We start from the raw sequence: 19,562 nt of genomic DNA, 5'->3' as shown, positions 1-19,562 counted from the left end.
GTTGTTTTAAAACATCTCTGTGCATGTGGATTATTTTCTCAGATTCTATACTGCATCTAATAAAAATGTATATGATTTTGATTAAAATACATTTCTTACATTTTTATGCATTTCGTTTGTGGCCTTTCATACAGAAGACATAGAGGAATAATTGCCCTATTCTATTTGAGGCCTTACTCTTTGTTTTTTGAGACAGAGTTTCACTCTTGTTGCCCAGGCTGGAGAGCAATGGTGCAATCTTGGCTCACTGCAACCTCTGCCTCCTGGGTTCAAGCAATTCTCCAGCCTCAGCCTCCCGAGTAGCTGGGATTACAGGCATGTGCCACCACGCCCGGCTAATTTTGTATTTTTAGCAGAGATGGGGTTTCTCCATGTTGGTCAGGCTGGTCTTGAACTCCTAATCTCAGGTGATCCGCTGGCCTCGGCCTCCCAAAGTGCTAGGATTACAGGTGTGAGCCACTGCGCCTGGCCTAGGCCTTTGATAGTAAATACTCAAAATCTCTTTGTTTAAGGTGATCATAGGTATAAAGAAGAGCAAAGACATTGAGTAACAGCAGCAGGATGTTGTAAAGCCAGCGTAGTAATGTCCCTATTTTAAGATCTTGTTTAAATATTTTTTTGCAAGTCTGAGAATCTTTTTTTTCTTAACTATGATGTAATTTGAATCTTCCCCAGCTGAAGACAGTAGACTGTTTCAGGAGGATGTATAAGAAAAAAACATAACTTTTAAAGTCAGACAATCCCCTCCAGCCCCCAAATTCTGGAATTCTGACTGCTATTACTTTTGTGACTTAGGTTACTGCATTTTTTGAGCCTCTGTGTAGCAGTGCAATAGAGAAAAATCTCTATTCATACAGTTTAGTGATATGATTAAATGAGACAACACATATAAAGAGCTGAAAACAGTGCCCAGCTATAGTAAGCACTCAATAAATACCATTTGGAGTCTTGTCTTTCTGCTCTCCCTTCACCCCAATTCTGTTCTTCATGCTCTGTGATCTGTTCTAATTGGGCTTAATCAGGAATTAAAACTGTTGAACTGAAGTTGAAACCTTTCTGTGCCTGCCAACTCTATATTATGAATACTGTGCCTTCACATATTTAATAGGACGAAGTCAGGACCTTGAATTATCCATATATAACGCCCACCAGGTGTATGTGGTCTTTTTCTTCTCAGCAAATTGGTCCCCCAGGGATTTGTAGAGGCTGCTTTACTCCCAGCCCTCACTTTAAGTCCAGATGGAGCCCTTAGATTTACTTAAGTCTCTCTTCCACCTGCCTATTTGAGAGCTGAGCTCTAAGTAATGTTATTGTGACATAGGAAGGCATTATCATATTAATCATTTTGTGTAAGGTGACTTACTTCATTGCTTATTGCTCTTTTGACCATTCATAATGTTCAGATTTTTGCCTTAAGAGTTTCATCTTTTAAAACACTATTTTCAGAAAAAATTTAATAGCTATGTAATATACTACTTATATCTCAAAATATGTTATTTTATGATTGTAAATTCTTATTGTTTTAGGTGCAAGGATGGCTTGAAAGGATTTACATTTTCTGCACTTAGGTAAGTAACATTTATTTTATGCTGAGAGAGAATTTACAAGTTAACTTAAAAAATTATACATAATTACAATAAATATGTATTGACTAAACAGTGAAACTGAAAATAATTTTAGAATTCACAAAAGTACTTCCAAGCCTGCGGATGTATAGCTCATTGAAAGAGTAATTTGTCAGATTTTTCCCTCTAAAAATTAATCAGCTACTTCTTTTGGACCTATTGTGTGCTTTTTACTGTGGGGTGTTTGAAAAGAAATACAAGAACTCACTTCAGGGAGCTTGGAAAGACAGAGCTGCTCATGAACAATTACTGAAAAGTTAAGTATTTAATTGTGTGGTACTAGATTATGGGTTTGCTTTAGGGCAGGACTCATGTACCGTCAAACACAGATTCGATTTTAAGTATCACTAGAGTCTTTTCACCTCATAGCCCATCTTTTAGCATAGCAATTGGCACATGGTATATACTGTAGAAACGTTGGTTAGCATTAGCATTATATTTTATAGTTCACCAAGAATTTTCTCATAGATTAGAAAATTAAATTTTTGCAACAGTTCTGTGAGATGTAACATGATGAGAAAACTGAGGCTTAGAATATTTGACTAATTTAACATCACACAAGTTAACTATATATACTGACTCCATACCTACTGTTTATCTAGTTTATATCATAAATGTTGCCTGTTTTGTAATCCAAAGAACATATAGTAGATGCTTGGTGAAGATCAGTAGTGTGGTTTTTACTGCAAATATTGGAGGGAAAAATTAGGGAAAGCTTCAATACTAGCAAAAGTTTTTACCTAACTGTCTCAAGGTTATTTTGAGGATCAAATGAGTTAATATGTGAAAAATGTCTCAACCAGTGGCTGGCATGTAGTAAATACTCAAGAAATGTTGGCTATTATTTTTGTTATATTCTCATAGATGATGTGCCTTAAACTGTACTTTAAGGATAGCTTTCGATAACTACAGGGAAGAGGAAATGCAGTCTGGGTAGAAGTGAGTAATAGTAGCAAGAGAGTGAAAATTGCAAAAATGAAGTGTGAGGTAACAGTGAGAAAATGGTATGAAAAGTTTATATTAGGGAATATAAAATATTTTTTGATATGTAGAGTAGGGAAGACCTGATTATGGAAGACCTGGGGGGAAAAAAGACAAACTTGGATTTGATAAGGTCAGCAGTAGGGAGCTACTAACGCTTTTTGAGTAGGGTGGTTGACAGTGTTTCAGAAAGATTGGTCTGGCCACAGTATTTGAGACATTGAAAAAGAGAGAACCAGAAGGTGGAAAGACAATAAGGACTAGAATTTGGGTGATAGTGGGAGGATTAAAGAGAAGGAGAAAAAGTTAAGACTTGCAATGAATGAAAATGAAGACTGATATTTTCCTTCTTTCTCTTCCCCTCCACCCTGTAATCCCAGCCACATATTGAAAACCAAAGTGCCTGAAAGACGGTGCTATTAACAGAAAATCACATGGCATGCAAGGAAACTGGTTTGGGAGGGAACAAATGGAGTCTACTGTATAATTAAGAATGTCTTTGGTTGTGAGAACTCTGTGGGAACAATAACTTTCTAAGTCATAATACTCAACACTAATTTCTTTACTGTTATTTTTCAGTAAAAGATCATGAAATTTATTAGAAAATAAAGTTTTTGTTATTTTTGTTGCATTGACTAGGAAGCATTTGGTATTAAGTTTGAAGTTGATAACAAAAACAAATATTAGGTTTTCAAAAGAGAAGGAAAAACTTAGTCTTGTTTTCCTACATCTCCTTAGACTCCCAGAATTCTTGCAAAAACTTAAAATGTGTCAGATGGTTTTGTGTCTTTTCTTCGAATCCACTTTTAACAGAGGGCTAGTGTGGACTATTTGCACTTAAATTTTCTCTGTATTGTAGAAAAATATTCTAGAAAAAATGTTTGTTAATTCTTGATAATATTCTTGTTGCTAAAGCAAGAAAATTGTTAAATATTGTGAATGTTCATATGTTTATTTGTGCATCTCCTTCCACCAAGCAAATTCTGTTTCATTTTAATTCTGTTTCATAATCAATCTGCAGTGTGGTGAATTTGGATTCAAGAAATGTGGCTATTTCTTGCATTTATATGGTGAATATGGACTCACCACATTGCAGATGAATTAATCTCAAACTTACAAAGTTGATTCTCAGAAGAATGTTACTAAAAGCCAAATATATTTTTTGTTGTCAAGTTTCATTGCAAAAAAATAATGTGAGTTAATGTGGGTGCTTCTTGTAGGCTTTCAAAAAGTATTATCTGACATGTCTTTCCTGCTACCTCTTTGCAGTCCTGGCGGTTGTGATTTTTATTGTAGACATATGCTGTACATTTATAGCAAGTCAAAAGTGCAAAATTTAATGTTAATTACAAAGGGAAGGGGAAAGGAAAATGCTTTCTGTAGCACAATTTAATATGACTTCCTGACAATATTAAACTTTGGTGAGGAAAAGATACTCAGAGCTTGATACATTTGAGAACGGTGAGATTTAAAGGAATACAATCATAAAATGGCTTAAGGAAGTGCTTATCTCATACAGATCATAATTGCTGTATCATGAAAACATACATTGTTCTCTCAGAGGAAAACTGTCCTTTATCCATAAAGGACAAATATTTACAAAGTACTCCAGTTTAATGTGTCCTAATTAGACAAAGGCTAAAAAGCTTTAAAATATTAAACTTTACTTCAGGCTGGGCATGGTGGCTAACGCCTGTAATCCCAGCACTTTGGGAGGCCAAGGCGGGCAATCACTTAAGGTCAGGAGTTAGAGACCAGCCTGGCCAACATTGTGAAACCCGTCTCTATTAAAAATACAAAAATTAGCTAGGCGTGGTGGTGGGCACCTGTAATTCCAGATGTTTGGGAGGCTGAGGCAGGAGAATTGCTTGAACTCGGGAGGCAGAGGTTGCAATGAGCTATGATCATACCACTGCACTCCAGCCTGGGTGACAGAGTAAGACTCTGTCTCAAAAAAAAAAAAAAAAAAAAAAAAAAAAAAACCGCCGGGCACAGTGGCTCACACCTGTAATCCCAGCCCTTTGGGAGGCTGAGGCGGATGGATCACAAGGTCAGCAGATTGAGACCAGACTGATCAACATGGTGAAACCCTGTCTCTACTAAAAACACAAAAAAATTAGCTGGGTGTGGTGACGGGCATTTGTAATCCCAGCGACTTGAGAGGCTGAGGCAGGAGAATTGCTTGAAACCGGAAGGCAGAGGTTGCAGTGAGCCAAGATTACGCCACTGCACTCTAGCCTGGGCAATAAGAGCAAAAACTCCGTCTCAAAAAAAACAAAAACAAAACCAAAAAAACCACAAAACTTTACTTCATTTTAGCACCTTTTTAAAAATCGCTTGTATTAGTCTATTAGTCTGTTCTCACACTGCTATAAAGATCCTACTCGACTGGTTAATGTATAAACAAAAGAGATTTAATTGACTCACAGTTTCTTATGGCTAGGGAGGCCTCAGGAAACTTACAATCATGGCAGAAGGCCAAGAGGAAGCAGGCTTCTTCTTCACAAGGCGGCAGGAGAGGGAGAGAGCTAGAGTGAGGGAGTGCCACATTTTAGAACCATTAGCTCTCCTGAGAACTAATTCACTATCATGAGAACAGCATGGGGGAAACTGCCCCCATGATCCAATCACCCCCACCAGGTCCCTCCCTCGACATGTGAGGATTACAACTCGAGTTGAGATTTGGGTGGGAACACAGAGCCAAACCATATCAGCACTCCTCAACAAGTGTGAGATAATACAGGAGCTACAAAGCTAACATTCACTGATAGATATACTTAGTATACATTTATTCTGCCCCAGGTCTTGTACTAAGTGTTGAGAATACACTGGGGAATGAGCCAGATACAGTCTCTGTTCTCAGAGAGCTTATCGTCTAGTGGGGAAGAGAGCATTAATTTTAACTGTGCTGAATGTTGCAAAAGAGAAGTGTAGGTTATTTCAGGAATATATTTTAGGCAAACCTAACCTAACGTCTTTCCCCAAGCTGTGGAAAGGAGTAAATGGAGAGAAGAAAGCAGGAGATTTGCACAAAATTACTTATAGACTACAAAATCCCAAACGTAATAATAGAAGATAAGTGTTCTGTAATTCACAAATTATTATTACTTTTATTTTCCTGTGGGGGTGGGTGGGAATGAGAGAGTGGAAGGAGCATTTAAGATAGATTTTAAAAAACAAATAAGATTTTTAGTAAAGATGTAGGGAAGAATGATCCAGATAAGAAGAGCAATACAGACGCATGATTTATTTGGAGAATGTCAAGTAGTTCATTTAATTGTAATATAATAATAGTTTCTATAGTGAGCACTCACTCTGCATCAGATACTGACTTAAGCTTGAAGTTTGTATTTAATTCAGTAGGCCATAAGCCCATGAAGTTCTTTGAGGATATGTGTAGTCAGTTCAGATATGCACTTTGGGAAGCTTCCTCTGGAAATTGTGTGTAGGATGATTTGAAAATTATCTGTGTATACAGATAACAGTAGAAGTCAAAAGAATAGTGTCAAGGACACAACCACGGGAGAAAAGCCAGTGTGAGACTCTGAAGATATGCTAGCCTTATTCATCATAGTTTAAAACATAGTTAGAAATATATGTAGCTTAGTGATTAAGAAGCCAGACTTTAGGCCAGACAATTCTGGGTTCAAGTAAGTACTGATAATTTATTGGTTGTGGACAAGATACTTAACCGTGCCAACTCTCATGGGAATTGTGACACCTATAGTATTATTGTGAGGATTACATGAATTAATATTTGTAAAAGGCTCAGTTGGCACTGTGCCTGTCATATAAGATATGTTCAGAGAATTCCAGCTATTACTATATTCATTCATTCAATATGTATTAAATATTTACCACGTGCCAGACACTATGCTAGATGCTGGGATATAACAGCAAAGAAGATATACATGGTCTCACAGGCCTCTCAGTTGAGTAGGGGATGTAGACTACTAAAATGGCATGTACATTACTGTACTGGCAGTTCATTGGGCTTTCCTAGTACAGAAGAAAGATCATTCCTTATTCTGGCCTGGGACAGGGTCAGCTTCTCCAAGGAAGTGACCTCTAATCTGAAACAGTCAATCCTGGCCAAAATAGCAACAGTTTTATGAAAAGTGTAAGAGAAACTGTTCTATCTGTTCTGGCATAGTTTTACACTTGTTGCTGTTAAGGAACAGCAGTACAGATCTTAAACTCTCTGTGTACACCCATAAGTAAGAAACAAATTCATTTGAACTGACAGCTACCAAAGATGCACAGCTGCCATCTGGTGACAAACAAACCCCTTGCACACCCCTTATGATTTGATAAGCTAGATGTTTTACCAAGGTTGTCTGAACAGGATGGGTTGCAGTTGTTGGTAGTAACAGCTTTTTCTTTCTTTCTAAGTATTTACGCTTTCATATTCTGTTTGTCACAGGTCTCAAGTTACATTTTTTTTTTTATTTTTTTTAAAGAGACAGGATTTTACTGTATTGCCTAGGCTGAAGTGCAGTGGCATGATCATAGCCCACTGCAGCCTTTAATTCCTGAGCTCAAGCAATCCTCCCACGTCAGCCTCCCAAGTAGCTGGGACTACAGGCGTACACCACCATGCCCAGCTGATTTTTAATTTTTTTGTTAAGGTGGGGTCTCACTCTGGTGACCAGGCTGTTCTTGAACTCCTGGCCACAAGTGATTGTCCTGCATCGACTCCCATAGTGTCAGGGTTACAGCAGGAACCACTATGCCTGGCTCAAGTTCCAGAATTTTAGTGTATTGTTATTGATCCTGTTCTATCTGTATTTTACTGTATTTTCTGAAAGCTTGGAAGGTAGTATTGCCTTGGGAAAGCTTAGTTATTCTTTATAAGTGCAATGACTCTTACAGGATAGGTGTAAACAGTGATACTGCAAACTCTGAGAAAGGATACTTCTTGAGGGATTTCTAATTGTGGTAATATTTTCCATTCATTGTCTTTGGAAAAATATAGTCTAGTTTTGATGAAATAGGAATATTATTTTCTAGACATTTTATTTTTCCAAAGAAAAATAAGTAGATTAGAATAACATCAGCTTTCAGATTTTCTAATGAAATAATATGAGGACTTGGGGAATCCTGACTGTTTTCTGATTCCTGTTCTGTACTGTACTCTGTTTCCCTGTGTGAATACAGATGACCTAGTGTGCTGCAGCTGTTTATGACTCAAAATGATAGGTATAAATGTTGAGTTTTACTGTAAATGAGAATCTCATTCAATTATAACTAGTAGCCAAATTTAAGAAAAAAATACATAATTTTTGTGATTTATTAGTGTTGTGATTTACTAGTATACCCAAGTATACCTGTTTCTTTTGAAAAACTCTAAGGCATATATTTAAAAAGTGGTGTCTCAAGTTAAAGGGTGCTTAAGTGTGGTGCTGTATTTTACTTGGTCAGTTTGATTTTTAAATACCTGCATTATCAAACAAATGACTATTAATTTTTTTTTAGTATTCAGATTTTGAAAGTCTTTTTCTTCATAGGATGATTCGATTTTATGTAAACTGTGAAAATACTATCTCAAATGATGATACTTGCCAAAGCGTATTTGTTTATAAACAAAGTCTTTTTTTTTTTCCCCTCATTGATTTTTTTTAAGTGAAAAATGCTTCACATTGTGCTCTTTTCTTTAGGTTCATTGTAGGGAAGGAAGAAATTCCCACACATTCTTTCTCACCAGAGGCAGCATATGCAAAAGTAGAACAGAAGAGAGAGCAACATGAGGAAAAACCCAGAAGAATGAATATGATTGGTCTAGTCAGGACATTTGTGGATTCAATGTGAGCTCTTTATCTTGATATTTTAAACTGCTTTGTCACTGTTTCGTATGATATTTGTACCATGCCAAGGTATTTTTGTTTTCTATTCAGGTAATGATGATCATTTTTCATCAGAAACTGTGCATAGAATTTTATAAAAGGCACACAATGGCAAGTGAATATGATTTATTATTTCTGGCAGGACTGTAGACCAGCATATGCCTTTAAAAGAGGTTTGCACAAAATTGGAATACTTTTGTATTTCAAACCAGGCAGAATTACAGGAGGCTATGATGGAGAACTTCAGGAAACTGATTAATATGTGTTGATTTAATGTGCCAAGTATGGAAAGAAGGAAGCAAAATTCCTGAGAGAGATTCAAGACGATTAAGGAATAATAAGGGACAACCCTTAAGTAAAGGATATTTTGTAAGAGTGAAAATTTTTGGGGTTCTCAAACTGAAATGTTTTTATTTGTATATTATAAAAAGAAGTTTTCATGTTTCATACAAATTTTCATTTATATTTCTAGTGTAGATATTTATGAAAATAAATTTAATAGTTTGAAATTAGATTATCAACCAATAAATAAAATCTTGGTAGTGATATTTTAGAGAGGGTGGAATGAGTAGGCAATAAAGAAAGTTAGGGGATCAATTATAGCAAGGGTCCCGAACCCCTGGGCCATGAACCAGTACTGGTCCAAGGCCTGTTAGGAACCCGGCCACACAGCAGGAGGTGAGCAGCAGGCCAGAGAGCATTACCGTTTGAACTCTGCCTCCTGTCACATCAGCAGTGGCATTAGATTCTCCTAGGAGCACAAACCCCATTGTGAACTGCACGTACAAGGGATCTAAGTTGTGTGCTTCTTATGAGCATCTAATGCCTGATGATGTGGGGTGGAACAGTTTCATCCTAAACCACCCCCCTCCCCCGCCACCCAGTCAGTGGAAAAATTATCTTCCATGAAACCAGTCCCTGGTGCCAAAAAGGTTGGGGACCATTGAATTATAGGAAGCTGAGGTCCTTTAATAAATTAGAAAACCTATGTTTCACTCTTATTTTCCCTCTGCCAGCGTTGTAACTTTGGATGAGAGATTTAACCATTGTGCATTTCCAAGTTCTTATCTGTTAACTGGGGTTAATAATCTCTAGTAAGAATTGCTGTGAGCATTAAATGAGATAACTTTTATGAACTTGCCTGACATAAAATATGAGCACAGGGAGCGTACTCAAATTTTTATTGAATTTAAAGATTTTGTCTTCATCTTAACAAACAATACATCTAGAAGATAACAGGAATAATTATGGTAGTTGAATTTATTAAACAAGTTCAAAAATAGTTATGGGTTACCTCAGTGGAGAAAAGGGAGAAAGGATCCTGTTAATGGAAATAATTTCAACAGGAATCAGAGGGGAATGCAGAGAATGAATTATATGGGTGAATGATGCCTTGGGCGTCAGAACTGATCAGGTCATGACAGAACGCATCAGAGTAGCCTCAGTGGGTCTAGTGGTATGAAAGTGGATGCAGAATACTACAGAAGCAAAGCAAATATACAGGAGACAGGCAGTCCAGGTCTTGGGAAGCCATTTACGAGTGACTAAGAAAGACTAATTGACAGTACAGTTGATATCAGGATTTAACTTCACTAGCAAAGAAAATTTAGGCCAGGCATGGTGGCTCACACCTGTAAAACTAACACTTTGGGAGACTGAGGTAGGAGAATCACTTGAGGCCAGGAGTTTGAGACCAGCTTAGGCAACATAGCAAGACCCTGTCTCTAAAAAACATTTAAAAATTAGCTAGGATTGGTGGCATGTGCCTGTAGTCCTAGCTACTCAGGAGGCTGAGGTGGGAGGATAGCTTGAGTCTAGGAGTTCAAGGCTGCAGTGATCTATGATCATTATGATCATGCCACTATACTCCAGCTTGGATGACAGTGACACCCCCATCTCTTAAAAAAAAAAAAAAAAAAGGAAACTTGACAATTTCAGTGTAGTTCTGGTAGCAATGGTTGAGAAATGTCTTTGAAGGGGACACTTAGAAGTGTGAAGAGTGATGGCTTGCATGAGGCAGCCTTTCTCTTATTCACTGCTTTTCAGGTCTCCAGCTTTAATCACTCAACAGCTTCACATGGCCAGATATGCCTTAGCATTCTAAAGATATAAGGGCTATGGCCAGTGTGAACTGAACTGTTGCTGTCACCTTTGACTAGGAAAGGCTGTATGCTCCAGCTGTAGTGCAGAATTGGATTTCTGTAAAGGTCTTGCAAATCAATTTGCGAATGGGATTGGAGAGGTGCAGAGCCAGAACATTGCTCTATGAGTTATTGTTATAAACAGGAAAACATTCATGTGGTTCAACCATGAAAATAATTAATTAGCTACAATCTCAAAGAAGTTATAAAGACCGCTTATTTTGGAACATGAACCCTCAAAGAGAGGGAGAGCTAGACCCATGTTAGATATTCTACTTACTTTTTTTATGCCTATGGTGAATAAATAGTCTTGGATTCAACATGCTAAACCACTAAAATGAGTGCATCCTGAACAGTAGTCCTCCCAGCAGAAATATTTATTAAACACTGGAGGGTTAAGTGGTTTACAATTAAATCACAAATTAGCTACTTTTGAATTACCACATGATCTCTATTTCTATATTTATTTCAACTGAATTTTGAATTCTAATACTATATCATGTTTCTTTTCCAGATGTTTTCTCTCAAATCTAATTAAGTATAAATTCCTGTAACCTGAGCACATTCTCATTATGACTTTTGCTCAAGTACTGACTTCATGGATGATTTATTACCATTATACTCTACAATAAGCAATTTAAAGTTTCCAAAAGACTTGGCAGAGTATATATATAATATATACATATTTTTTCATATTTAACCACAAATAACAGTGTGGTTTCTCTAGTCCGTATTCAAGTATTTTGACTGCAGTCACATAGTTTATACAATGTGTCAAATGGTAAGCAGCAAATAGAAAAAGCAAAAATATCTGTCGTTCTTGCTTTTGTATGTCCCAAAACACCAAAAGTGACACATATTTAGAAGTAGTGAGTGGGCCAGGCACGGTGGCTCACACCTGTAATCCCAGCACTTTGGGAGGCCGAGGTGGGCGGATCACCTGAGGTCAGGAGCTTGAGACCAGCCTGGCCAACATGGTGAAACCCCATCTCTACTAAAAATACAAAAATTAGCTGGGTGTGGTGGCAGGCGCCTGTAATCCCAGCTACTTGGGAGGCTGAGGCAGGAGAATCGCTTGAACCCAGGAGGCAGAGGTTGCAGTGAGCCGAGATCGCGCCATTGTACTCCAGCCTGGGGGGCAAGAACAAGACTTTGTCTCAAAAAAAAAAAAAAAAGGAAAAAAAAGAAAGCGATGTTTTTTTCTCTTTTTCTTTTTTTTTTTTTTTTTTTTTGGTTAGAAAGCTTTAAACAGATCCACAAACATGTACAAACACATGGATATACACACTTTAATTATAAATAGTTTAATTTTTTTGGGTTCAATTTCAGATGCAAACATGGACCAAGGCATAGATGTTGCAAACATTATGAAGATAATTGCATCTCTTATTGCATTAAAGTAAGTATATGAAAGTATGTACTTTATTAACAATAGGGAATGGGTATAGAAATAACTTATTTATTTAGAAATAATTTAAAAATAAATGGAAAAGTTGACATTAATAAATGCTATCATTCTTTGAATTTGACTTCAAGAGTGAGAAATTTGTGACAATAGGTGACGATTTAGCTTTCAATATTCACTTACCAGATCCTTAAATAATTTAAAAATTAGCTTGTTTAAAAATTGACTTATTTAAAACTTATGATATAGAAGATAAGATGGGATAACAACAAGGAAACATAAAGTCATTAAAATTTGCACTTTGTAATGTATTCTCATTAGAACTACATCCTAGAACAAGACTCCGACTCCCAGACTGTGCTGTGTGCTAGCTGGATCAGCACTCACACACATACACTGTATGCACTGTGCCAAGTCTGGTACAACGGCATTTAATTTTGGACTTGTAAAACTATTACTTTTTTTTTTTTTTTTTAAGCCATTGAGATAACTGGAGCATGTCCACAGTTGCTCTACATTAAGAGAGCTAACTATGCCTGGCATAAATTCTTGACTCCCTAGTGGACTTGTGTACCAGTGTGTCTCTCCCTGTTCCCCTGCTGTTGTGCTGTCCCTCCTCCCTTCTCCCATCACCACCACTTCTGAGAAGAAAGTTATTTTCTTTGCAGTCAGCATGGCACAGGTGGCACCATCTGCTGCAAGTTCTTTAGCTTTTTTTTCTTTTTTTTTTTAAAGACAGAGTCTCGCTCAGCCACCCAGGCTGGAGTGCAGTGGCACGATCTCAGCTTACTGCAACCACCATCTCCTAGGTTCAAGCACTTCTCCCATCTCAGCCTCCCGAGTAGCTGGGATGATTGCAGGCACCCATCATCATGCCTGGCTAATTTTTGTGTTTTAGTAGAGGCAGAGTTTCACCATGTTGGCCAGGCTGGTCTTGAACTCTTGACCTTAGGTGATCTGCCTGCCTTGACCTCCCAACACTAGGATTACAGCTGTGAACCACCACGACCAGCCAAGTTGCTTAGTTTTGAATGGTGCTCTAGCAGTTCCAATGCTGTAGAAAGTTTGTTCTTCTTGCAATTTTAGTCTCTACTCAGTTGATGAGAAGAGCAGAGTTGTGCAGCACCCCAAAATACAGCCCCTTTATGGTTACTCTAGAAAGGAGGAACTATCCCACATTAGTGCTCATGAAGGTAAACATCTATGGCCCAGTGTTGACACTGCCATTAGCCCAGCCCACACTTAGCTTCACAATTCCCCAAAATGATAAAACAGTAGGGTTTTGTTTTGTTTTGTTCCTCAGTTGTGCAATACTTTCTGACACTCTTTCCAAATTTGATTTCCTGCCTCAGTTTAAAGTGGCCAAAAAAAAAAAAAGTAACATTGCTGGCAGTCCAAGTCACCTGGTACCTGGATTTATTCTTCCTTCCAACTGAATATGATTGCAGTTCAAAGGAAAACTTTAGATGGGGAACTAAGAGAAGTATTTGGATTAAATCAGAGGTATTTGAGAAATTTGGAGTGGGGGCGGTGATATTAAAAAAATTGTATGAGAAAGTTAGTGAGAATTTCCAAGCAATAAAAAACTAGTGATTCTTTCAAATGTGTACCAGTACTGTAAACTTGGCAATTTGTGTATAAATTGGAATACTGTATTATATCCATGAATGTAAAACTATTTGGAGACCTGTGGGTGAGGAATTTAAACCATAAACATGGTAGTGAAATTTTTTGACAATGGACCTCATTATTTCACAAACTTAATTACACCATATGTTAAATTGTATCCCTGAATAAATACTCATATTAATTACATTGTCCTCAACATTCTGTACTCCATTCACACTAACTTTTTCTTGGTTCCTTATACCTGCCAGCCTCTTAATTGGCTTTGTGTTTTCTGTCTGAGCTGTCTGAAATGTTTTTCTCATGCTAGCTTCTTCTCTTTTGGGTCTATTTAAATGTCATATCATTTACATGTCTGCCCTTAACATTTAATCTAATATAGATTGCCCTGTTAATGTCTATCCTAGTGTCTTGATTACTTCCTTCATAACATTTATTACAATCTTTTGTATTTGTTTACTTAGTTATTTTCTTTTCCACTAATGAGCATGAAAGCTCCACGAAGGCAAGAACTCTGTGTCCTCCTCATCACTGTTATCCCCAGCATCTAGTGTAATGTTTGGCAGATAATAGGCATTCAGCAAATATTTTCTAAGTACATTGATGGGTGGATGAATAGTTCTCTTGAAAATAGCATGAAACAGATTGTAATGTAAATGTAATCCCTAAATCCTTAGATTATCATTATAAGGTTATCAATGGCAAGATGAAAGTGTGATCATTTCATTCATTTAAATACTAGGCAGTTTCAGTTAAGCAAATGCTTGAGAATTCACAGTAATTGATTGGACAATTTGATTTTATGTTTTAATAAGGTATTAGGTAGTTTCAGGTAAATTAACCAGTGTTTCCTCATAGTAATTAATTTTTTTCCTAGAAGAGAAAGCTGCAGTCCAGAAAATACAAACCTAACTTTTGGGCATACACTGCTATGAGTGTAGATATTTTCCCATTCCAGTCAGAGTTAGAGAGGAGGAGGATGGGGTACCGGTTTTAACAATGTATTGGTTGAACTGTACAGAAAGTACTATTCTTTTTGTTAATGTTTTGTGCTAATTGAAATTTTTCAGTTTCAATATTAATTACTTACAGTCTCTCAGACATCTAAAATTCATCTTCCTAAATACAGAAAGGAAATTGACCAGTAATAGTCATCCTCTCCAGGTCTCTTTTGCATTATGGACAGTTGAAGGAAGTATAGAGAAATGTTGACAGCAAATATGGATTTGTAGTGGGTTTGCTTTTTCAAGTTTAGTTAATGTACTTTAAAGCTACTCCTCCCTAGAGATGTTTTAGCCCGACATAGTGGAGCACAGGAATGAAAACCTAGATATAATTCTGCACCCCCTGCCCCCTGGAAGTTCTTCTTACCTGACCATTGTAAAAGTTAGCACCAAAGGTCTGAACAAATAATGAAAATATTTTTCTATGAAAATAATCCCTACTCATGCTAATGATTAAGAGCAGTTTTCTGTTAACATTTTCAAGAGCATTTGGTTTTATTAAGTAGTTTTTCGAATTTTAGTGCTTTTGTATGTAAAACTCATTTGTGGTTTAGGAATTTAAAATCCTGATTATTGTCAACAAAATGTCAAGAAATGGAATTTTGGTGCATAGGCAAACTTGGCCAGTGCTTGTGAGACTTTTTAAGTCTTTGTAAATCAAAGAAAGTAAACTCATTCCAAGATTTCACTCTTAGTTTTAAGGTGATTGTTTTAAAATTATTGTTTGAGGTTTTAAGGCTTTATTTTGCTGTGCTATAAACTTAGATTAAATTTGTTTTGTCTTGTTTCTATTTTGAGATGGTAAAATTCGTATTCTATCAAAAACTTCAAAATTTGTTTGTAAATCAGGTTTTTTCTCCAAATTTCCTCTAGGGGTTCATCAGAATGTTTAGCGTGGGGTACTTGATCCAGTGCTGCCTCCGAATCCCCTCTGCATTTAGGCATCTGTTTACACAGCCATCTCGGCTACTTTCTCTCTTCTACAATAAAGAAAACTTCCAGCTTGGAGCTTTTCTTGGCTCTTTTGTTAGTATATACAAGGTAAGGCTTTTAGAAGAGGAAAGAAAAATGGGAAATAAATAACATTGCTATTGTTAAAATGAGAGATGGTGTTAGTTCACTTATTTTTTAATGCTTCTTTCTGGAATATTCATGCATATCTTGACGTAACCAAATCTATAAAATATATTGGGAAGTGAGGGTGCAGAAATTTCTTCTTTTAAAATATTATTTAATATACTCGAATGTGAGACATGTTTACATTTACGTATGGTATTAAACATTGTCAGACTCATTTTCTTTTTCAATACATAGACACTCAGAAAATATGAATTTTTTGGGATATTTCCAACATGAAAAATGATATTAATATGCCTGGTTTATTTGTTTTTTTAATCATTTACTGCCTGGTTATTAATTTAAATGTAGTTCAGATCTTTCTAGCTGAAATAAACACTTGATAGAATCGGTGAGGATTTTCTGTTGTAACTTACATAAGCAATGACTTATGTTCCTTCTTCCACCCACTCACAGTTCCTACTACACTGTCTCAAATAACCAGAGTTCACAGTCTTCCACCCCATTCTGTATGTTCCTATAAAAGTGCCCATACATATATAAGCTCACGCCTAAACATATATGTAGAGATCATTCTTAACCTAGTACTCTGCAACTTTAAGTGATGGCCTTTTGCATAATGGAATCACTAATATGTAAATCATATTTTATTAAACACTTAAAAGATTCTAAATCTGAATATAATCTCTAAATGGTAAAGTGTGTTAATTAATGTTGACCTAACACATGGACATAAAGATGACAACAGAAGTCACTGGGGGCTTCTAGAGGAGGGAGGGAGGGAGGGAGGGAGCAGGGCAAGGATTGAACAGCTAGTGCCTGGGTATTGGGATCAGTCATACCCCAAACCTCAGCACCACACAATATACCCCTGTAACAAACCTGCATATGTATCCCCTGAATCTAAAAAAAAAGTTGCAATTTTTAAAAAAAAAGGAGATTAGAACATATATACACACACAGAGGAATGACCATGTGAGGACACAGGGAGAAGGTGGCCATCTGCTAGCCATGTAGAGAGGCCTCAGAAGGAGCAAACCTTGAGCATACCTTGATCTTTGAACTCCCAGCCTCTATGACTGTGAAAAAAATAGATTTGTTTTTTTTTAATCTACAAGCACAAATTGCTCACTTTTGCCTTAATTTTACTCTATCAAAGATATGTGTTTTGAGCACAGGGATTGTGTCTCATTTTGCAGGAACATGCAGCAGGCATTCCAATATGTCTGACTAATGAATTAAGGACATTAAAGGAGTGTGCATTTTTGTAGATGAAATTTGTCTACCTTCCCTCTGTCTACAAAAAAGTTATAAATATATATTTTATTCATACTTTATTTCTTTGACTAAGTTTTAATGTATATTTTAATAAATATATTGAAAGAAGAATATATATTCTGTGGGTATATATATATTTGTATATATATACATACACATATACACACTTTTCGTTGTTAAATGCAAAGAAAATTAATGATGGGAAAACTCAATTCTGGAGTTATTTAGGGTAACATGGACAGTGTTGTTTTCTGTAAAAATTTGCTCATAAAAGGTAGGTATGGATAAAATATTTTGAAATGGAAAGGAGAAATAATAAACTATAGATAATCACTTGTTATGAAATATTACTAATATTAAAAACATTTTCAATATGGTTTGACTAAGAAGCATTACTAATGTATTTGAATATACAAGAGTTAAGGACAGATTATTGGTAATTGCAAGTTTATATTCACATTTAAAAAAATTTCTCACATTATAGCATTTGTATTTATTCTTAACATAAACTCTTAACTGTTTACATGTGGATTATCACCAACATTTTTAGCCCCAGGTTGGTTATTCTCTACCATCTAGCATATCTCAGAGTGTGTTTTGTTTTGCTTTTTTATTTTTCATTTCTGTTACTATTTATTTACTTAGGTAATACAAACAAATGGTATTAAAGTAACAAAAATACAACTGGGTCAGAAAATTTCGGGAAATATTCGTGTGGTGTGTTCAAAAACTGTATGTGATTTTTCTAAAACAAATTGCCCATGCTATAGTATCTTTGTAAGAATGTTAAGAGAAGGGCAGGCAAATAAACCTTGTTTTTTCTGTTTCTTGGTTAACTGACCCTCTTTTAAAAATTTGGTAAGGTTCCTCTTTATCTCTGGTAATATTCATTGTTTTGTAGTCTATGTTTAATATTAATATAGCTACTTCAACTTTTTAAAATTATTGTTTGATGTTATAATGTTTCCATTCTTTCACTTTTTCTGTCTTTGTTTGAAAAACTGGTTTCTTTTAGGCTGCAGAGAGTTGGCCCTTTCTTATAGAATCTGATCATCTCTGTCTTCTAATTGGCATGTTTATACTGTTTACGTATAACGTATTATATATAAACATATATAGTTGATGATGTGATTGAGTTTAAACCTACTTTCATGTTAGTTGTTTTGTATTTGTTCCTTTTTTTTCTTCCTCTATTTTTTTTTCTTTTTCAGCCTTCTGGATTGATTGTGTATTTTACTATGGCTCCATTCTGTCTTCACTATTGCCTTATTATTTGTACTTGCTTTAATTTAGTGGCTGCCTTAACATTTTATAATATACATTTTTAATGTATCAGCCAATCTTCAAGTAATGTTATACTACTTCACATACAGTATCAGACCTTACAACACTGTACTTTGAATCTCTCCTTCCCATCCTTTGTTATAGGATTTAACATTTATCATCTATCTTTATATATGTTATACACTCCACAATATGTTGTTACTATTTTTGTTTTAGATCAGGGGTCAACACACTTTTTCTGTGAAGAGCCAGATCATGACTATTAGGCTTTGTGACCATATGGTCTCTGTCATAACTACCCAGCTCTGCTGTTACAGTGTGAAAGCAGCTATAGGCAATATATAAATGAACGAGTGTGGCTGCATTTCAGTAAAACTTTATCACACTATAATTAGAACTTTATGTAATTTTCACATCATAAGATGTTGTCATTCTTTTGATTTATTTTTCATTTATTTAGGACTGTAAAAATGATTATTAGCTCCTGAGCCATATAAAAACAAGTAGCAGGCTAGATTTGGCTAGTGAACCATAGTTTGCTGACCCCTATTTTAGATACTTAATTCAATTTTAGTGCAAGTAAGGATAAGAAAAACATGTCTTCTAAGTTTACCTTCACTTTTCTATTTCTAGAACTCTGCATTTCTTTTCATAGTTCTAAATTTTTGTCTGGTGTCATATTCCTTCTACCTTTAACATTTCTGTGAGCTCAGATCTGCTGGTGATGGATTTTCTCAACTTTTATCTGTCTGGAAAAAATCTTTGTTTCACCTTCAGTTTTGAGAAATATTTTCTCTGGGTATAGAACTGTGGCCTGACAGACTTGTAGTTTAGCCAGCTTTTTGTTCTTGTTAAAATGGGAGTGATGCTTTTCCCAGCATTCGATAGCTAGGCAAAAGTGGAATTTATGGATTTATTTTGCAAAATCAGTGCAATAAAAATATTATGTGTAATTTCTTAATAGAGTCTATCTAGAGTAATAAATTTATAAAATATTATTGTTCATAATTTTTCCAATCATGTATTCAGTTTGATTTAGATAAGATCACTAATTGACCTGCAAGGTAATCTGATGAATTTATTCATTATAGTTGTTTTTGTTTAATGCTTTTGTTTCTAGAAATAAAATAACTGAAGTCATTGTATTTTCTCCTTAACTAGGGCACTAGTTGCTTCCTGCGCTGGATCAGAAACTTAGATGATGAACTACATGCTATTATAGCTGGTAAAGCAATAATAAAAAATGAATGGTTATTATTGTATTAATCAGTGGTAGGAATGAATTAGAAATACCATCC

At 35.8% G+C, this 19,562-nt stretch overlaps 1 protein-coding gene across 3 annotated transcripts in view; it reads left to right on the top strand.

The window, feature by feature from the left end:
- The window catches only part of TMEM135 (transmembrane protein 135), a 273,418-nt gene that overhangs the window by 243,966 nt on the left and 9,890 nt on the right, over positions 1 to 19,562 (top strand). For all 3 annotated transcript variants that reach the window (XM_030829053.1, XM_030829054.1, XM_030829055.1), the window contains 5 exons: positions 1,527 to 1,568; positions 8,264 to 8,410; positions 11,920 to 11,989; positions 15,499 to 15,666; positions 19,426 to 19,489. In XM_030829053.1, coding sequence (XP_030684913.1) covers positions 1,527 to 1,568; positions 8,264 to 8,410; positions 11,920 to 11,989; positions 15,499 to 15,666; positions 19,426 to 19,489 — 491 coding nt within the window. The remainder of the gene's footprint in view (positions 1 to 1,526; positions 1,569 to 8,263; positions 8,411 to 11,919; positions 11,990 to 15,498; positions 15,667 to 19,425; positions 19,490 to 19,562) is intronic.

The sequence above is a fragment of the Nomascus leucogenys genome, chromosome 15, assembly GCF_006542625.1.
Source record: "Nomascus leucogenys isolate Asia chromosome 15, Asia_NLE_v1, whole genome shotgun sequence".
NCBI lineage: Eukaryota > Metazoa > Chordata > Mammalia > Primates > Hylobatidae > Nomascus > Nomascus leucogenys.
The sequence above is the reverse complement of the archived record's forward strand: the minus strand, read 5'-3'. Positions and strand labels throughout refer to the sequence as shown.